General features: G+C 36.5%; 3 protein-coding genes across 3 annotated transcripts; 1 reads left to right on the top strand and 2 right to left on the bottom strand.

The window, feature by feature from the left end:
- Positions 1–2,982: 2,982 nt before the first annotated feature.
- On the bottom strand, positions 2,983–6,211 carry LOC113300481 (zinc finger BED domain-containing protein RICESLEEPER 2-like). The gene is made up of 3 exons (XM_026549686.1): positions 6,037–6,211; positions 3,708–5,934; positions 2,983–3,523 (listed from the first exon to the last, which is right to left on the bottom strand). The coding sequence occupies exons 2-3, from the start codon at positions 5,860–5,862 to the stop codon at positions 3,519–3,521; spliced, it is 2,160 nt and encodes a 719-aa protein (XP_026405471.1). The 5' UTR covers positions 5,863–5,934; positions 6,037–6,211; the 3' UTR covers positions 2,983–3,518.
- Positions 6,212–6,359: 148 nt separating this feature from the next.
- LOC113300492 (lysine--tRNA ligase, chloroplastic/mitochondrial-like) lies at positions 6,360–11,408 on the top strand. The gene is made up of 14 exons (XM_026549696.1): positions 6,360–6,664; positions 6,745–6,963; positions 7,081–7,192; positions 7,372–7,480; positions 7,799–7,856; positions 8,073–8,141; positions 8,870–8,977; positions 9,052–9,144; positions 9,258–9,362; positions 9,563–9,757; positions 9,932–10,026; positions 10,237–10,327; positions 10,483–10,659; positions 11,086–11,408. Exons 1-14 carry the CDS (start codon positions 6,407–6,409, stop codon positions 11,176–11,178), a joined length of 1,782 nt encoding a protein of 593 aa, XP_026405481.1. The 5' UTR covers positions 6,360–6,406; the 3' UTR covers positions 11,179–11,408.
- A 2,607-nt stretch (positions 11,409–14,015) lies between these two features.
- Positions 14,016–20,514, bottom strand: LOC113300472 (integrin-linked protein kinase 1-like). The gene is made up of 12 exons (XM_026549679.1): positions 19,865–20,514; positions 19,068–19,142; positions 18,869–18,964; positions 18,353–18,438; positions 18,118–18,238; positions 17,221–17,300; positions 16,901–16,963; positions 16,651–16,769; positions 16,431–16,516; positions 15,301–15,422; positions 14,664–14,775; positions 14,016–14,403 (listed from the first exon to the last, which is right to left on the bottom strand). The coding sequence occupies exons 1-12, from the start codon at positions 20,225–20,227 to the stop codon at positions 14,305–14,307; spliced, it is 1,422 nt and encodes a 473-aa protein (XP_026405464.1). The 5' UTR covers positions 20,228–20,514; the 3' UTR covers positions 14,016–14,304.
- Positions 20,515–21,062: the final 548 nt, after the last annotated feature.

The following is a 21,062-nucleotide window of genomic DNA, read 5'->3' as shown; positions in this document are numbered from 1 at the left end:
CCAGCAGAACAATTCTTCACCATCTTCAATGGCAGCATCGGATAGCGGCCAACTCAGAGATGGGGCTTTATTTTGATTTGATTCTCGAATTATCAATAAGAATTATCAATAGGTTAAAGTTCTAATTTTAGGGGTTCTCGAATTCAAAAGGAAGGTGATGAATCAGGGAGAAATTATGAGTTAGGGTTCTGAAATTACAATTAGGGTATTGATTTGAATTAGAGATGGGCTTTGGCAGTTACGATGAAGAAGGGTTTATTCTTGAAGATTTAGATGGGTTCGATGTGAAATTGGTTTCTACAGGCGATGAAGTTGAAGTTGCTGTGATGAACAAAATGAGCGGTTGATGCTATGAATGATGAAGTATGTTGATTATTTGGATTTGAATGGTTTGTGTATGTTTTCCGAATTGAATGTTCTGTAGGGAAACACAATGGGTCGGAGAATTAGATTGCAGGGAAGTGGTTGACGTTGCAGAGGTAGTGAGAAGATAGTAGAGAAAATGATAATAATGTTGGCGGCCACGATTTGGAGGAGGAGAAGGGAGAAGAAGGTGAAAAGATTAGGATTAATGTTGAATGGTTACTGTGTAAATATTTCTAGAACGAAGGGTATAATTGTAATCCCGTGTAATAATTTAATTTAATATAATTATTTTAATAATTTCTGAACAGAAGTTAAGACTCAACGGAGTAAACACGTACCCCTAACGTTGGACAAATGTTGGACCAAAGCCTAGTATTGGTCATAACCTGAGTACTAAAGACCAATTATCCCTTTATTATCACTCCATGTAAATCCTCTGATTTTGGTCCCAAGAAATCAGAGTCTAATTGGAATAAAAATTAATGAGAAATGCTAACAAAAATTATCTCAATCAACCAAAACAACAGAGAAACATATCTTGAGAATAGGATTGTGCAAAGGATGAATAGAGTTGTTAATTTAGAATAAAAGAAACGGTTTGACATTAAATGGAAGGAATAACTCCCAAATAAATGACATTAAAAATCTAAATTCATTGTCTTAAGTAAAATTAATACTGAATTAATCTGGACCCTTCTTTATATGCCTAAAATGTGGATTAATATGTAGCTCAATCTGGACCATTCTTTATATGCCGGAAATGTAATTGAATAATTTAAATATGTATCTCAATCTGGGCCATCCTTTATGTGTTCAAACTGTAAATCTCCGTCCAAAGGGAAAAACACCATTGTCCTTTATAATATAGATATTTACATGTACCAAAAAAAAATCATATATATGAAAATATCATTTTCTTTTCCAAGTTAATAAAAATATCTGATACAATCAGTTAAGGAAGGTGTCTCTTTTTAAATCTACTACCTCGGTTCCTAAAAAAAAATAGTCAAATTGAAAAGATTATAGTAATTTTTTTTTAGGAAAAAAGAGAGGTAGTATAAAATATGGGTTTGTTCAATGGAGCCATAAGCTTCGGTAAAAAAAAAGAAAAATTTGTCAGAAAAGTTTAAGTTTCACATCTTGCCAGAACTCTTGCATGAAAGAGAACTCTTAAGTGTCTCTAGCCTGGAACCACATTTAAATTTTTTTTATAGACGTTGGGATTATTGACTTAATATTATGAGTGGATCGATCCTCATCTGCAATAAAAAAAAACGAAAAAGAAACGCATTCACAGTACCGCCAAAACACAAATGTAAAGAAAAAGCTCACAAACCAGCAAGAATACAAAAATTGCAGATTCGGATGCCAAAACAACGTTCATTCATTCAAATATGAGAAAGAACACTACCGTAAGCTCCCCCACTCAAAAAAGAAGGAAGCTACTTTACTTATTTTTTTTATTTGGATATAAAAGAAAGAATACTAGTAGTACTAAACTAGATTTCATCGCTTTTTGGTTTGTCGGGTAGATTCTCATTTGAGTGCCGAATCTATACTCCAACATTTCTGATCATGATGTTCAACTCATCACTTGCCAAGATTCCTTCCTTGTTAAACCATGACTAGAGTAAGTATTTGAAACTGCGCAAAACGTGACAAAAAGAACAGCTCATGGAATTATGTCGAAGAGGCCAAGTAAACATCATGATTTATCAAACTGTAGTAATTATGTTTGATCCGGTGATATCTCAGTCAATCACAAAATCATGTGCTAGAGCTGTACACTTTGAACTTCAGGGAGAGTCAATAATGGTGCACTGAACAAAACATGCCATGCAAATGAACAATCACTGGTTAAACACCAAACAGGTTCCAGAGTGTCACAAATGGGTTAGATCAATGGGCTACAACAATATCCTTGCGGGGAGTGCTTTCCAAAGATATGCCGCCTATGACAAATACTACTACATAAAATTAAAATAAATACAAGATGGAGGTGCTGTGCTCACTACGACCACGAGAAAAAGGAATAACCAGACAAATAAAAAATGGGAAACCAAAAAGCTGAAAAAAAAGTTCACCGGTGTCATCATCCTAAGTAGCAATTGGTCCTTTCGACAATCAGATTTCTTTTGAAACCTCACTTTACCTTTCTACGTATTAATGGAGGCCAGACCCAAACATTACTTTTTCTTTTCTTTGAAATCAAAGTCTATGATTTTTTTTTTTCTCTTTTGGTTTTTTAATTGATATGCAGAAAGTGTTGATAACAACATTCGACGGATTTCCCATTCTAGTATATAGGCATATTTGCTTTCCTTGTTTTTGTAACAGCAATATGAATTCCAGAATACTTTTAGCAAATGGTGCATTTCCATCAGTGAGTTTCTGATGAGCACAAAGAACCATGGGTGTAGGTTCTGCCACCTGAACCCTCGTGGAAGAAAATCACAAAAGGTTTCATTGTCTGAAAAAAAGATCTTCCAAATCTGGAATAGATTTGCAGGGGTCAGAATAATAAGGTGCAAGGAACCACACCAAGTGGGGAACTGCCTTCCCCAGACTATAAAAAGTACAGATGCAAATTGGTTAATAGGTACTGTTGAGTTGTCCCCCTAGACAAAATTAGTGACCTGACTTTACCTCTAGACAAATTCTTGAGGAGAAATGGACAATGTCCTGGAGAATGCAACTTCCTTTGATCTGTGAATACATGTTACTATTAATCATAGATTCATAGGTTAATGTAAAATTTTCATAAATACTAAGGTTGATTTTTTTTTTAAATAGATAATTTTGTAGGAAGGCCCATCCAAGACACCCTCCACCAAAAAACATTTCTAACATGTGTTGAGAACAAAATACAAGCTCATACATTTAGACAAAACAGATATCTGGGCCTAATATCTATTCGTCAAGTTAGAATAATAATATCTCCGGTCAAGAGAAGCAAAAGCTGCAGCCTGCAATTGATGCTCGACCATGATTAAAATGTCCGACTTAGAAGAAACATCCAAAATGTACGTGCTGTGCTCCATATTAGAAGAATAGTTGTCATACAGAGTTGAGAGGAGTAAGTCTTGTGCAAACCTACATCATGAATTAGCCAACTTAACCTTCTGTCCGTTCTTCATTACTCAATAATTAACCTAAGCTGCACATAAAGACCAATTACACAGTTAGATGGTAAAGATTCCAACTTTGAATCACAGAAACTTGGAGAACTCATACGATTAAGGACAACTAAAATTCTACAATTCAAGTCAAAGTAATAAATGAACCCTCCAAATGTAATTAGTTTAAGAAAAACAATACTTATTATAAACAAATAATCTGACCTTCTAACTCAGTCTGAAGCCAGTCATGTGTGCATATCATAGCCTGTATAACATCTGAACTAAGTGGACTCCAATGCGTAGCAAGGACTCTATCTCCATCATTATTTGCAGAATATGATGTAACTGCCGTTGACATAGGAATTCCCAAGACATCACGAGCTACCATAGACAGAACAGGGTATTTTGGTGAGTTGACTTTCCACCAATTCAGTATGTTGAAATCGATGTTCGTAGGAAAGACAGGCTCATCCAAATATTTGTCCAACTCAGATTTTTCATATTGGGTGTCAGCTGTTTCATGAACAAACTTGTTGTAACCACTTAATCTATCTTTAGAACCATTGTCAACACAACTCAAGGCAGCACTAAGTCCACTACTTTGACCCTCACAAGCATAACCATGATCAAGAGAAGAAAATGCCATGCTCTTATTTGTATATTCCTCGTAAAGATCCTTAATACATTTGGAAATATCACTGATGCGTTCTGCTGAACTACCACCGTAAATTTGTGGGTAGTAATATTCCACTAACTTCATCTTGAATCGAGGATCCAAAATTGCTGCAATTGTTAAAAGCCGGATGCAAACACTCCAATAAATATCAAATTTCTCCTTCATTTTAAGTGCAACAGAACAAATTACACTATCCGAGCTCTTGCACCACTCAATCAGTTGGACATGAATATCACAAACTTCAGGGAAATACAGATTAGCTGTTGGAGATTTCGCACCTGAAAAAACATTTAGAACCTCAACAAACAGCTTCAAATAGTTGGTGACGGCAGTTACCCTTTCCCAGTCTGAATTAGAGATCTTTACATAATTGCTGTCACATTCTTGAAAATGCGAAAATGCAATACGATTTCCCACAGCAGCCTCAAGCATCAGATACGTAGACTTCCATCTTGTAGGAGAATCAAGGCACAAGTTCTTATGAGAAGTAGTGACTTGTAATCCTTGATACAAGTCATTAAAATTCTGTTGCAGGGATTCTGAACTCTTGACATACCTAACACATTCTCGTATTTTATGGATTACGTCATGCAATGCTCCTAACAATTCTTGAACAATCACATTGAGAATGTGTTCTGCACAACATACATGGAAAAGATCATTTCTCGGCAGCAACCTGTTATGAGGAAGTCGTTCTTTAACTCTGGATGCAACATCATCACTCGTCGAATAATTATCTAATGCCAACGAGAGCAACTTACTGTCTATGCCCCAGTCATTTATACATGTGATAATAGTTTCTGATAGTTGTAGTGTTTCTTCTGTATCAGGATCAATCATTACGAAGTTAAGAATCTTTTTCTGCAATAACCAAGCAACATCAATGTAGTGAGCCGTCAAACACAAGTATACATGATCTTGGCCTGATGTCCATGTACTGGCAGTGACACTAATTTGACCAGGAACTTCATCCAAAATCTCATATACTCTTTGCTTCTCTATCCCATATATTTGCATACAATCAGCCATAACTGTATCTGACGTAAAGCAAAACGATGGCTGGAGATTCTCAACAAATCTTTTAAACCCAATGTGCTCAACCATATTTAGTGGGTAGTCATGTAAAATAATCATGCGTGCAAGATCAACTCGACTTTGCTCTATATGTTGGGGGATCGGATCTTCGTCAGGTATGAGACTATCAGGTTCAACAGATCCATCTTCTATCTCTTCTCTCACTAGAACGTTGTTGTTCAATGGATATATTTGCAAGAGATTCCTCTGTGTTGTATCACTAGCACTCGCAAGACTGTTTCTCAAAGGACACCTTAGCAAATGATTCTTCAAATGTGTTGTACCATTAGTACTCGCACCATTAAGTTTCCTTTTGCAGTGTTTACATATGGCAACCATAGCATCACCTCTTTTAACCCTTTCAAAATCATTCCAGACGAGAGATGTCAATCTCTTACCATATGATATACCAGCATTAGTATCCCCAAGGTTGTTTTTCACAGGACATCTTAACAAATGATTCTTCAAATGTGTTGTTCCACTAGTACTTGCTCCATTAAGTTTATTTTTGCAGTGTTTACATATGGCAGCCATGGTATCACCTCTTTTAACCCTTTCGAAGTCATTCCAGACTAGTGACCTCAATTTCTTAGGTTTTGGTACAGGCTTCTTGGTTGCAGGTTCCATCAGATTGACAAAATAATAACCTACCACCACACTCTCCACATTACATTGAAGCCAAAATGTACAGTAGTCTCACTATAAACAGACATTGAAAGTCACTAATCAAGTTTGAGCAAACCCTTAAAGTGAAAACTAAAGAGTGACTTACTCAAAAACCTAACAATAAATAAATAATACCTGTTAAAGTGAAATTTGAATTATCAACCAGAACCCAGAAAACTCCTCCAAGCTTTAGAAGCAGAATTTCTTCAAAACAGAGAGAGATCCTGGTTTGGAGTTTGAAGATTAGAGTTGAGAACAGAAAAACCCTTTGGAAAGGGGTTTCTGCCTTGGGTGTAAAATTTGATGATATTTTGTTTCAGGGTTCATTTGGTTTTCTAGGAATGAGGCAGATGAAAAAAGGTGCCTTAATCTAACTAAGGGTTGCTTCAGTCGTGAAAGGAGGGTGTTTTGGTCATTTAATTAGCTCGAGATAAATCAGCCCTAGTTTTTTGCCGTATTGTCAATTGATTGATGTTATCTGATCTTCCTTTTTTTCTCCTGAAAAATGGAAGCGCTCAAGGTTTGGAGAGTATCTTCAAGTCCATTCAAACACTTCATGTGTTTCGCCTCTGCAACTACTAAAACCACATCCACCAAGTTCATCTCTTTCAGGTGTTGTTCTTCTTCTCCCACCCCTTCCACTAACACTACCACTACCACTACCACTCAAGTAGTTTCAGACCGCAATAATCGTAGAAGGTCATCTTCTTCATCACCATCAACTTCCGATAGAGATTCTATTCGAGCTATTCGTCTCAAAAAGGTATTTAAATTTCTAGCTTTATTTCTCTAGATTGAAATTGGTTACTTGGGCGTTTGCTTAAATGTGTGAATTATATTTAGGTAGAAGAATTAAGGACTAAAGGTCATGAACCTTATGCTTATGGATGGGATAGAACTCATACTGCTAGTCAACTGCAAGAAATTTATAAGAATTTAGGTAATGGTGAAGAGTCGAGTAAAGATGTTGATTTGGTGTCAATAGCTGGAAGAATTATTGCTCGTAGAGCTTTCGGAAAGCTTGCTTTTTTAACGCTAAGAGATGATTCTGGGACAATTCAGGTATGATTCCGGGGCTTCCTGTCTATATATGTTGAAACTAGTATTCGTTTGTGTGCATTTTGCTTGTTAAATATACGGGTGCCTCTATATTGATTCTGTACGCATTCCTAGTTATAGCTTTATTGCGAAAAGGAAAAGCTTCTGCAAGATCAGTTTGATCAGTTAAAGACGCTTGTGGATATCGGTGATATATTAGGTGCAAGTGGTTCAATAAAGCGGACAGAGAAAGGTGATTCGTTGTCTGACGTTTGTTGGTCATTTGGTAGATGTTGTTGCACATATTGATTTTTAAAAGACTAACTAATAGCATTTGAATGTGAAAGCATGAGAAGGTAGTTCCTTTTATTCCTGACATTGGAGTCTGTTTTCAATTAACATTATTGCTAATTCATCTCATGTTTGTTTCAGGAGAGCTTTCTGTTTACATAAGTTCATTTGCCCTTCTCACAAAATCTCTTCTCCCATTACCTGATAAGTTTCATGGTCTAACAGATGTAGATAAGCGTTACCGTCAAAGGTGAGTTTGAAGTTCAAATATAATTGCAATTTTAGATTTGCAAAGAAGTATTACTGCCAACTGTAAGTTACACGAACGGGATACTAGTATGGTTTCCCTTTACGAGTGGTTTCCTTTACGAGTGGCATATCCGATAGATTTATGTACATGGTCATAAAATATCCTAATTTTGTACACGAGAAGAACTAGAGCAGTCCTACAATTAACATAAAATTGATTTAGTGGTTAGATGCCTGGGAGTTTGTTGCAGTACAGTAGCTAGTGATGATTGGCAATTTCTAATATCTTTTCGACTTTGTTGTCCATATTCGTTTTTAGGTATGTAGACATGATTGCAAATCCTGAGGTAGCTGACATATTCAGGGCAAGAGCCAAGGTAAGAGGTTACTATTTTCAAGAATACATTTTCTAGTACAACTCAATCAGGGAAATCTGGTTTCCTAATCGTTCTTATGAAGTTCAATGGCCATCTATGGCTACATATTATTTACTCGAATTCATGTATGCCTTACTCATTCTTCATTTCAAATTGTAGTCTTTTAATTAATTTTGTACTGCAACTTCTGTATCATGACATGCTGATTTTATGTAGATTGTGTCAGAGATACGAAAGACAGTGGAATCATTTGGTTTCATCGAAGTTGAAACTCCAGTTCTACAGGCAAGTTTTTTTAGTTATGTTTATTGATTTACTCCTTGTTTTGACTGATTAAGTGGCTGCAAAAATATGTACGCCCGAAAGAATCTATGTAAAACTGAATTTGTCAAGATGGTATTCGACTTACTCCAAAGAAATTGAAGGTACTAAACCATTAATGGTTGTGTCGAGTTGCATCTAAGTTCAGATCATGTTGAAGTACTATCTGATTCTAACTCGCTTTTATGTAATGAAAATTGTAGGATATCTTAAATGACCAATTCACCTTTAAATCATTTGAATCGAGCAACCCCTATTGATTTTAACCCTTTGGTTTGATCGAAATTCTGTTGCAAACTTGGTATCATAGACGAGGACGGCTCTCTTGGGGGTGTTGGTGAAATAGTACCACATCGCTCAGGAAGCGTCCAGAGCCTGGGTTAATAAGGTGGACTCCGGATTCTCCATGTTGACGAGGCCTTTTTTGGGGGGCTAACCCCCCAGGAACAAAACCACCTACCCGTTGGGTGTCCAAAGGGTGGGCAATATCGTCAGCCGTAAATGGTGAGAAATCAGAAGAAAGAAAAAAGAAAAAGAAATCGAGAAAGTATGTTTCAACTAGTGACTCTGATGATCATGATGAGTGATAGTGGAACCCTAGCAGATATCAGTTGCATCCTAAATCGGTAGGTGATTTTGCTGTTCCTTTAAGAAAAGTAGACTGATCATTTTTATTTTTTTTTATCAATCAGGGAGCAGCTGGTGGGGCGGAAGCTAGACCATTTGTTACATATCATAATTCACTTGGAAGGGATCTTTATTTGAGAATTGCAACTGAGCTCCACTTAAAGAGAATGCTGGTGAGCATTTTGATATCTTGGCTTGGCATGTATTTTCTAGACTGACGTCTAACATACTCATTTGCAACTTATAGGTCGGAGGATTTGAAAAAGTATATGAAATTGGACGAATTTTCAGAAATGAAGGCATTTCAACTCGTCATAATCCTGAATTTACCACTATTGAGGTACCTCTCATCTTAGTGACATTATTTTATTTTAATTACCACAGAGAGATTCCAAGTTTTGGATTACGTCACTCACATGGTGACTCGTTTTGATGGCGATCATTAACTCTTAGATGTATGAAGCATATTCAGACTACCAAAGCATGATGAACATGACGGGGGAAATCGTTGTTAGATGTGCTCTTGCAGTTCAGGGGAAGCTTACTGTTGATTATCAGGTTACATACACTTCCACCGAATTTTCCTTTCTTGTTGTTGTTTTATGCTGGAAAGATCAAGTTAGATCAGAAGCGCAAGCACATTAAGCTGCAAATGAGTGGAACTAGTACTTCACTCGGGCCTAATTTCTACTTATCCAATTGCTTTAAATATCTGCCTACCTTTAATTGTTTTGGCATGGTTTATTAATTACTTGTAGGGTTTGGAAATAAGTCTAGAAAGGCCTTGGAGGAAGGAAAGCATGCACAATCTCGTGAAAGAAGCAACTGGGATTGACTTTAATGAGTTGGGAAATGATGTTAAAGTAGCTAAAGAAGTTGCTATTAAAGCACTTGAGGTCAAGGATAGGTCTTCTATTGAAGCTTGTCCATCTGTTGGCCACGTTCTAAATGAGGTTGGACTTTGCTACCATTGAAATTTGTCTTTTAGTTGAAGATTTTCTTTTTAGAGCTCTTGCAGTTACCTTAACGTTTACATGTATCTGTATCTGTTTTTCCTCGACTCTCTATACCCATTTTAGAACGGTTAGCAATAAATCTTTCTGAGCTCGTAAATGTTGTTGATACAGGTTTTTGAGATTGTTGTAGAGCCAACACTGCTGCAGCCAACATTTGTTTTAGACTATCCAGTCGAGATATCACCTCTTGCTAAACCACATAGAAGGTATTAAGGATTCCTAGATTATATTCGTAATTTGGTTAAGTTTCTAAAATAGATAGAGAGGTGAGACACAGAAGAAAAAATTCGGACTATAAGTTACTGTTAAGCCCACCGAGCTGTACATCCGTATCTTCAAACGACTGTTAATATGAATTATTTTAGCCCACATGAGCTGTACTAACTAAAGTTTCCGGTATTTATTGCTCATTTTAGTAAAGCTGGTTTAACTGAGAGATTTGAATTATTCATCTGTGGTCGTGAACTTGCCAATGCGTTCTCTGAGTTGACAGATCCTTTGGATCAGGTAATCACATTTCCATGGAGACAATAGATTTTCTTTCTTTAATACATTTTTTATTTCTGACCAAAATGGATTCTGAAGTCAAAATCTCTATTACCTTGTTTAACTTTTTTGTTTTTGTTTTGTTTACGAGTATGCTGTTTTTTCTTTTATGGCAGCGAGATCGCTTAGAAAAACAAGTGAAGCAGCATAATGAGAAGAGAGAAGCAAGTGGTTTACATACCGATTCTGCAGAAGAAAGAGAAAAGAAAAACGATGATGAATCTTACGAAGTCACTCTAGACAAAGATTTTCTGACAGCTTTGGAATATGGAATGCCACCCGCTTCTGGAATGGTATGTATGTCATTTATATTGGCTATATCGTTTACATGCTAACTTTGTGATGCAGGGGCATAAGAAACCCATCACTTTGTGTAGGTGTACATTCTGATTCTTTAGACTAGTCTCCCGTTTAGTTTGCATCACAATCAAGAATTTCATTTCAGAGACCCTTTTTACACGTTTGTATCAACCATTAAACGTGCATAATCCAGCCACAACGATTCTGGCATCATAAACTCACCATTCTTTGACCGAGTAAGATTAACCAGTTGGGTGATCGAGGGTATTTTGAATGCACTTATAAAGTGGGTCTGCAAAATACTGGAATTGAGTACTTGATTATAATTTATAAGTTTATATTTATTATGTTGGTAAAGAGAGGGAGAACTCTGTTTATCATACGAATACTTCTAATGGTCTCCGCAAAAATGTGTGCAGGGACTTGGAATTGACAGGCTAGTAATGCTTCTGACAAACTCGGCCAGCATTCGTGATGTTATCGCATTTCCTGTCCTCAAAGTTCAGCAATGATTGGTCTTCTGGAATTCTTGGCTAGATTTTTTGGCATCCTAAGAAGCTCACTACATTATGTGAAGGTTAGGCATGCAGATTCTTAGTTATTTTAATATTTTTACACTACACAATATGGAATTTTGTTAGAGCATTCCCATTATTGCGTGACTAATAGTGGATAAAATGTCTTCTTTTATTCAAACTGTAAAATTTCCCCTTCAATTATTCATATATCGTCTTTGTCATCACATTTCACTTTTTTTCTTTCTTTGAAAGCAAATTTTATTTATAGAAAACAAAAGTTACATGCTTCTGTAACAACCTAAGAAGGAAACTGATCCCATTCCTTAGTTGAATTAGATCTTCTAGCGAGTTTAACTAAAGCGTCCACCTGTTTATTACATTTTCTATTTACAAACACACCTAGCTTTAACAAGAGTAGACATTCCGATTATACAGTTATTTACAAGAGAAAATTTTGACCAATGCATTGATGAAGGAGCAACCATTGATAGCATTGATGAGAGTAAGATTGTCTGACACGTACACAACTTTTTCCAGCTTGATTTGTATAGCCTAGGCAATAGCTGTATACAAAGCTTGTGCTTCTGCATCTATTATTGAACCTGCATATGTTGTCCAGCATCTTGCTGCCCCAAATATTCTATTTGCAGATAAGGTTTTAAAGGTAATATGTTATGTAAACATTTCCATAGGAACAGTTTAAACTTAGGCAGTAACTCCATATGCCATAGTCTTAACCATTGTTTCGGTTCTTGACAAGTAGCAGAAAAATGGCCACTTATCAATCGAGCATAAGTAGATTTGGTAGTAAACTTACCTGAGTTTGTGAGAGAGTCCACTTGATTTGATCCATAACTGTAACAGGTAACGTGATTTTCAAAATATTGTTAATTAGAGATTCATTGAACAATTCTGCTAAAGCTGCTTCATCCCAATCATGTGTGAATTGATTAATTAGCTGAGAAACTTCATTGTAATCCTGCAAATGATATTCAGTTGGTTTATCTAAAGAATGATCTTGTTGATACATCCATTTATCCTGCCAGATACTAATGTCTTCTCCATTTCCTACCTCCCACACATGATATTGTTTGACTATATCCAATCCCTGCTGTATACCTTTCCATATCCAGCTACTTTGTTTAAGTTGGTTGATAAGGAAACTACAGGTGATAATAGTTGGTTGTCATTTTTCTGTCGAGTTTCTGAAGTCGTCTTGTGTCATTTGGAGTTCATGCTTCTCATTTTTAGTGTTCTAGAGCCTAAAATAAAAGGTCAGTGTGCTAGCTATTGCTGCTAAACTTCATAGCAGATAAAATAAACCTTCTACCGTTCTTGGTCTTTCTTGTTTGTATTTCTCAAAATACGGTGCGACGCTTATTAGTCACGTTTTGGTTCAAGGGGCCAACTGGGACTGTTTGTATCTCCATGTTCACGAGCTAATTAAATGCTCTCTTCCTTGGAACATTGAGTACTTAGCTTCACGAGTTGTCACCACATACATGCTGAATTGTAAAGGTTCTCGAGGTGTCCAAAGGAATCAATCACCATTTCCAAGATTTAAAAAGAATCTTGAAAAAAAAATCAGTTCCACTGCCAGAGTTTACAGTTGGGCATTGGTTCCTTACTGAAGTTGGGAGTTGGAGCAAGTCTTACAGTGGAAGATGTCCACTCCATCTCAGCATTTTGAATAGGTCATGGAAGGTCAAGATTCAATAGGCGGAAAAGAAACTGAGATAGCTGGGGGCTTTGTTGGTGAGGAAGGAGATTTCAGGAAGGTCAAGTGTAGTGGTGGAACCGTAAAAATGGTAATCAAAATAGCATTTTATGCTAAGAGCAAGTCTTACGGTGGATCCAACCTATTCTAAGTGTGGAAAAATCATGGAATGTCAAGTCTAGTGGCTTCCAAATTGGGGTCTTGCACAGGAAATCCAAACAGTTCCACGGTTTTGTGGAAGGGTCCGTGGAATCCATGTGAACACCAATAAGAATAGCGCAGTAGAAGACAAGAAACGCTATTAAGAATAGCACTCAGTGCTATTAAGAATAACGTTTTTTTTATCCGTAGATTCAAAATGAGTTGTTGAAATGTAACGGCTGAGAAAAAAACGTTATTCTTAATAACGTTTTTTTTAGTGCTATTCTTAATAGCGTTTTTTTAGTGCTATTAAGAATCGCGTTTTCACTATTCCACCATTACACTTGCGCTTACATCCACAGTTCCAAGTGCTGAGGTGGCGTGGAAGAGGGAAGATGGATGGATTCCACCAAAAGACTTGCTCTAATAAGAATAGCGTCAGAAAAACGCTATTCAGAATAGCGCTTTTTCCTCGGCCATTAGATTTTCAACGGCTCACTACGGATAAAAAAAAACATCATTTTGAATAGCACTTTACGTTATTTAAATTAGCATTCGGCGCTATTTTTATTGGTGTTTTCTGTCTTCTAGCACGGTATTCTGAATAGCGTTTTACGCTAATCTGATTAGCGCTTCCATGGATTCCACGGACCATCCCACGAAATCATGGAACATGGCTTGAAAAAACTGTGGAAGACATTAACTTGAAAACCATTAGACTTGACATTCCACAATTTTTCCACACTTGGAATAGGTTAGATTCCACCGTAAGACTTGCTATTAGTGAGAAAATGGAAGGAGAAAACAAAAGAGGGTATTAGGGCAAAAAGAAAACAAAACCATGGAGTGGAGGAAGAACACTTGAGGAGGACATACAGTCCACCTAGTGCTCCTTCCAGCTTGACCAGATCATCAACAAAATACTGAATCCTACTTCCAAATCTCAAGTCTTGCCGAAGTTGAAAACTAACAATTTAATGAACAGTTGCAAACTATATTATAATTTTCTAGAATAGTTACCATACATTTTCAGTTCTTCCCGATAAATACATCAATCAATTAAACCTTGGGGACACACTAACCCCAATGAATCTATACAGAAGTTTAACTGGGTTAGATCAATATGAATGAATATATATCGCTGTCGACAATACCCGAATAAAATAGTGATAAACACTAATAACCATAGCGTTTTACTAAACAACAAATGCAAAAGGTTGAGAGTTTTCATTATGAGATTCAATAATCAGAAGTTTCATTTTTCATCGAAAGGTGGAAGAAGTAGAACGGGAGCTTCCGTCAGAGTGCGAATGATCTTTCTTCCACATGGCCTCAAGGTGGAAGCATTTTAATCGTTTTGTCTGTCAAAAATCAAAAGGCGGCATAAGCAATTAATATCCCAGCAGGATTATTATGAGAAGAGAGTTTCCGCACGAACTAGAACGTTGTCATGTAATCAACAGGACGCTAAAAAGGCTTTTCTGTCAACCATGAAAGGGGAAATTGACATTTGGCAACATGGAACTGTGACACTGCATGTTACATAGTATCTTTCTAGAGTTTGCGCTTCAGTTACGATTTGTGGACTTAACTACAAATACGATAAATGTTTAGTACGCACCGTCCAGCGACGCTTGTGGTCGAAATGCTTAAGAATGGCATTCAACTTTTCTATTATTTGCTTGAACGTTGGTCTATTGGCAGGCACCTCGCTCCAGCATTCCTCTATCAATCTGTAAATATTGCAAGGTCAAGGCTCTTCATAAATAAAACATCATTGAATTGTTGGACAGTGTGAAACTAAACAAAACCCACGTAGCTGGGTTGGATAGAAGGAAACATCAGAGAGATATCACATGAGATGTTCCAGAAGACTTTAGTTGTTGGTGCAAAGATTACTTAAATCCTAGGAGAAAAAACTGGCAATAGAGCTTGTTAAAGGATTTTTACAAATACAAATAATTGGATAACTATTGCGAGTTCCGATTTGTTTGTGAAATCTTCAACATGTATTTTGTAGGGATACTGATGTCTCCTCTCTAAGTTTTTTCCCATTTGAATTTGTATTTGTTGAATTGTACTACATTATATAGCTCAGCTTATGCTTGATAAAGGGGAAACAACATTGTCCGAACCAAATGGTTCCGGTAAGGTTCTAGGTATATAGTATATTGTTAAAGGATTAAGATAGAGCTAGACATGTATTGTTTACAGCTTCCAAATAAGAAGACAAAACAAAATCCAGTTGAAGGACTTACTCTCTTAAGCCATGTGAGTAAAGCTTATGTGGAGCTTTGAAGGGTGGGCGCTCTTTTGCAGCATAGGCAGTAGCAGCTTCATCTTCTTCTTTTGTGGAAAAAGGTGGGTGCCCTTCAATCATCTAAGGCAAAGCATAACAACATTAGTTATTACCAAGTAGGTAGTGGAAGTGAATGATTCCAGTGCCACTATCGGCTTTGAAATTTGCATAACATAGCAACAGATCCTTTATATAACAAAATAGCAACTAGATTTACATTATTCATTATGGTTTCTTCATTTAGAGAATGTTGATTACAGGCTGCACTATATAACATCTTCCTTACCTTTTATACGAAGTGAAATTGGCAAGAACCGCTAGTGAAAGTGTCCCAAAGAACTTAGGTGGAGGCGTGAATACATAATCTTAAAGTTCATAAAAGCGATCACTTAAGCTAGGATGAAGTTTGAAATGCCAAGTAAGGCAGCAAAAAGTGAAAAGCCAGTTATGAAAAGCTTAACAATAGCTGACTAAATTAGGTATTTGGTTTAAATCCAGATTGATATGAAAAATTCTTTGCAGCTCCTTTCCTAGTCTTTCTTCTTTACATGATGCAATTCACCTTATCATGCAAGAATTAACATGAAAAACTGCTGAAGAACTAAGTAACATGGTTGTGCCACAATAGGATATTATCTTAGTGCAAGAAAAAAAACAAATCATAAGCATAGTGAATATAACATGATGATGCTTGGTAAAGCCACACTATATTCCCCATTAGCAATAAAGAAACCAAATCTATCCTTTACTGAGTAGTACCACTGTGAAAAATATAGAAATAATATTCCCTGCATCGCAACAGAAACCCCATTTGAGTAGCCCTAATTGTGGATTGTGAAAACAAAGGGAAAACCTAACCAACTCTAGCTGCAAAGAATTGTCAAACACAACTACATAAAATATAGACTACCCTCTTGTCTAATTGTTATTTAAGAATAAGACCAGCATGTGGGAGAAGGTCGAACTGAAATATATAAAGCGGGTTATGATTTAGCATAAGTACATGTTCCATTACAGTCATAGAGAAAGAAAACAAAAGAATTGAACATGATGGAAAACAATACACCCACTTTAAAAAAAAAAAGTTACCTCTTGCAGAATTATAGCAAATGAAAATACATCCACTTTTGTGTCATATTCTTCATTTCTAAAAACCTCAGGAGCTACATACCTGCCTGTTATGTGGAAACAAAAATTAACTAATAGTTAGAACCAAGACATGGATGGGAATGGGATGCGTGGGAGAAAGGGAGGATGAGCAATGATGATACAAGACACACTGACATCACAACAGGGACTAGCAACTTACAGGAATTGTCGCGACATGTCACAGGTTTATCTTCTCTGACAGTTTTTGCAACATTTAGTATCTTGCTGATTCCAAAATCTGCAACTTTAAGATGCCCAGTATCATCCCGCAAAATATTTCTGTAAAGTTACTCGAAAGAATTTGATGGAAGTTCAATGAGATTCAGGAGAAGATCATTAATTTCTGAAAGAAAAACAAAGTCGCTCTATGTACGAAATTCACAAAAAGCAAGTAAGACATGAACACTTACGAAGGCTCAAGATCACAATGAATTATAGCCTCAGTTTTATGCTCATGCAGATAACTCATTCCCCTGAAAACCAAGAACCAAAAGATCCATGATGACAGAAATGCAGCAACAAATGCCACTATGTCAATTGGAATTTACGTGAACACCATCAACTAAAAGAGGAGGGTAAGAACCCATCACACTTGGTATGATGTTCAGTAGCATCCATTTTGCAAGAATAAGAATATATCAGGAACACCATTTGGATTAACATTTGCACAATAACAAAATCTACGGAACTTGGTTAATTAAAAGGAGACGCAAAATTCCAGCATATAAACCTTGCAATATCAAGAGCGAATTTAACTGCCGTTTCTGGCTTTAAGGCTCCTCTTCTTTTCAAAAATGCACGGAGATCACCCTGCAAAATATGTAAGACGGTAAGTAAGCATCAATTCTACCAATGAATCACCCTGCGAAAAATACCTATTAATGTATAAAAGCTGGTTATAAAAATGAGGAAAGAAATAAACATCAATATAATGGTGTAGCTTACTACGCTAGCAAAACATGATGAAAATAAGGTAAGCACGAGTATTTTACATAAAAAAATAAAAAAAATCTGAACACCAAATTCCTGAAAGTGAAATATCCATGCAATGTCATATTCCACAATGTTTGAAAGTTTGAATCCTGGACTGAGATATGCAAAAACTGAAGCAAAACCAGCTTGGCTGCACGAGAAAATTCCCAGCAAGGATAATGTGGTAAGCTGTAACTAAACCCATTGACAAAGTAAAGAGTAAACTCCTGTCATTTTCAATTAGAGTTCACGCATCGTCATCACTTGATAAAATTCCTATAAAACTTGGGATTTTGAAGTTCTTGCATCTTCATATCGAAACATACATCTTCTCCTACAAATATTGCATGTGCTCGACATTGTATCTCAACCAATACTATCAGCGATCTGATGAGTAAATTTTTTATCAGCCACGCTAACTCTGATAATAACATACTAAATTATTTACTTCGACGCTGAACGGCTGAAGAAGTCTTCTAGAAATAAGAGTCATTCAACTCAACTACTTTCATTGGTCACCATATTACTAAGATCTCATCATAGCAGAAGTTACTACACGTTGAAGTTCTATTTGTGGCTTCATGGAGTCATTCTTGTGTAGATAAAGCAAGAATACATTTGGTATTATTGCAGAGTGTCAAAGATCAGCAGAAACCTTTGGTAAATATTCGGTGACAATCATCATTGGACTACTTTGAGTTACAGCACCAAGAAACTGGACTACATTTGGATGTCGTATCCTCTGAAGCAGTGCAAGCTCATCCCTAAAAGCATTTCTGTTGATGTGACCAAAGAATGAGTACTTCAAGGATAAAGAATGGTTCAACAACGAAACAACAAGCAATAAGAAATAAAGTTCACAATCCATTAAAAAGATATGACCAACCCACACTTTTTCCTCGTCAGCCATGAAATCCTCCTGAAGTTCTTTCACCGCAACTTGAATTCCACGCCAGGAAGCAATACGAAATGTTCCCTGCAATACTTTCGGTAAGACTCATTAATGGGTGGGAAAAAAACAAAGAGAAGTCAAAGCAGTCCGATAGTTCATTAACTTGCAGTACTTGAGATGCACAACATGGAAAACACAAACTTTTGAGAACTAATTGAAATTTGAATTCACAAAAACTAAGATAACTGAATTTGCCACATGGCACATATAGTAGACGGCATTATAAACAAAAAACCTTGTGAGGGAAAACAAATAGAAAGCAGTTGCACAAATTAAACACGGTTCATAATTTAAATTACTGGCCCAAGTTGAAGCAATGATAAGAACATGTCATACCAACTGAAACTGTTAATGCGAGCAAGTGAATTGTTTTCTTGAAGCTTCAGTGTCGCATACAGTCAAGAGGTTAAACATAAATAAAGATAACATATTAACTTTTAAGGTAATTACGAACCTTAGTTATGACAACACTTTCAGAAAAATCAAGTTCGTTACAGTCGATTTCATATTCTGGGATTTCACGGGCAGTAAGGACGTGCATGGGAGCCATCTGTATGAGTCACAAGAAGAAATATTTAAACGAGTAAATAAGAGTCAAAATAAGAACCTGAATGCCACTCTAAGTAGAGAATAATGAGATGCAGAATGCATACCAGAGGCTTTGCCCCACTCTTCTCTAGCAGCTTGATCACATTGTGGTTTTTGTAGTGTATCGCATCTGCAAGAGGCTGTGTAGTATAATTACGGTGATTGAGTAGTTAGAATTCCCATTCAAATGACATATTCTATAATAGCAAGTGACAGATAATAAGGGAATATATATAATCTGCAAAGTTTATATCGCATAACCATAAACATGAGTTTGAGTTAGTTACATTAGATTCAATAAGATGTTCGGCTCTTATCTGTACCTTGTAAGATGGTGGTTAAGTTTCATGAGAGAAAGAAAGAGAGAGTTCTATTCAACTTTGGATTTTTGCCACACAACCATTCATAAGTCAGCTAAACTGATCATGGAAGTACTTGAAAAATTATAGGTATCTCTAGCATGTTAGCTCATGGTCTGTCTAGTTTGACACCATATCATGTGATTGGACAGCCTACGCAAAGCGGAATATCTAGGTTTCGTTTTAGTTTGATTCGTAAGAGTATGTCAATGCCTCAGAAGGGAGGTCACATAACATGCTCTGATACTTGCAAAGCCCTGTAAATTGCCCCAAGTTCTTGTGTGATAGCTCAACTCTTTGTCCTCATCATCCAGCCATAGTGATCTCAAACTTAGTTCTAGAGGAATACGGCGAATCAAATTTCACGGTTCTAGAGGAATACGGCGAATCAAATTTCACGGTTCAGATGCCATTAGATTAACTACTCCTCCTATCCATTAAAAAAAAACAGAAAAAAAAAACACGCAGACGAGAACTTAAAGAAAAGGATCGAAAACCATTACCGTACTACCCCACCGATCAGTAGGATCAATGTCGGCACCTCTTGAAATCAATAACTCAACAACATCAGCAACACCTTGACAAGCAGCAATATGAAGAGCTGTTCTTCCATCAATATCTTGAAAATTGATATTGACTCCTGAATCTAATAACTCTGTCATACCTTCTAAATCACCTTCATTAGCTAAATACATTAATTGAAAAGTTGGATCAATTTCATCAACTTCTTCTAATACCTTTTCTTCTTCTTGATCTCCATCATCACCAAGCCCTCCTTCGGGTGCAAGAGATGATTGTCTTCCTAATGTAAACCTAACCGGCACTAATCCATCAACCAATTCTCCTTCCGCTCCTATAATCTCCATTTCTGAACACGACTGAGAAAACCTAATTTCGATTGATTTTTGATGATTATTGAAAAGTAAGAGGCTCGAAGATTGAACAGTCTTTCTTTGGTTAGGGGTATTTATTAAATGAATAAAAGAAGGAAATGTCAAAGGAAAATGTTTCAGGTGTGGACGATGATTGGCTTGGCCAGTCCAGAGAAGCTGGCAGAAACCCTTCCTTCGCTCCGATTTCCTCGGCCCGCCGAAATTAGTTCTGTAAACCTGGCACTCAGACAAACCCAACTACGTACTATTTCTTATGTGTTTTTCCTTGGGAAGTTATCGACTTATTTGTCTGGGATATAATCATATAAAACACGCAATTGCCGGTGTTATAGGAAGTCAAGTCAACAAAACACTGAAATCAAATCCACAACGTCGACTTGGTTAGCTTCTGGTTTGGTGTCTCGGTATAATTTTTCACAGCACTAGCGCGTGAGGCTTTGAGTCCCAAGAGAACAAGTTGATGATTGTTTATTGTTAATTAGGAATGTGGGAGAATATGCTGTCCATTGTGTTTTATTTGTTTTTTCACTCACATTTTCACGTATGAGTTGATTCTGAATTCTAATTCGTGTTATAACCTGGTTGAAAACTCCAACCCGTTTTCATTCAAAAATAGAAAAAAACAACCAAAATGCGACAAACATTTATGACGATATGATAATTTATAAATAAAAAAAAAATTATATTTGCAAAATGGGACGTCGCTTGAGTCTGTTGAATAAGAAAATTTACCAAAAAAATAGCTAGTGACCTTCAACATGTTTTTTTTTTGCCAAATTATTTCGACTAAGGTACAGTATGGCTTGAG

Source organism: Papaver somniferum, chromosome 1, assembly GCF_003573695.1.
Source record: "Papaver somniferum cultivar HN1 chromosome 1, ASM357369v1, whole genome shotgun sequence".
In the NCBI taxonomy this organism is placed as follows: domain Eukaryota; kingdom Viridiplantae; phylum Streptophyta; class Magnoliopsida; order Ranunculales; family Papaveraceae; genus Papaver; species Papaver somniferum.
Note: the sequence above shows the minus strand (reverse complement) of the source record. Positions and strands in the feature narration are given on the sequence as shown.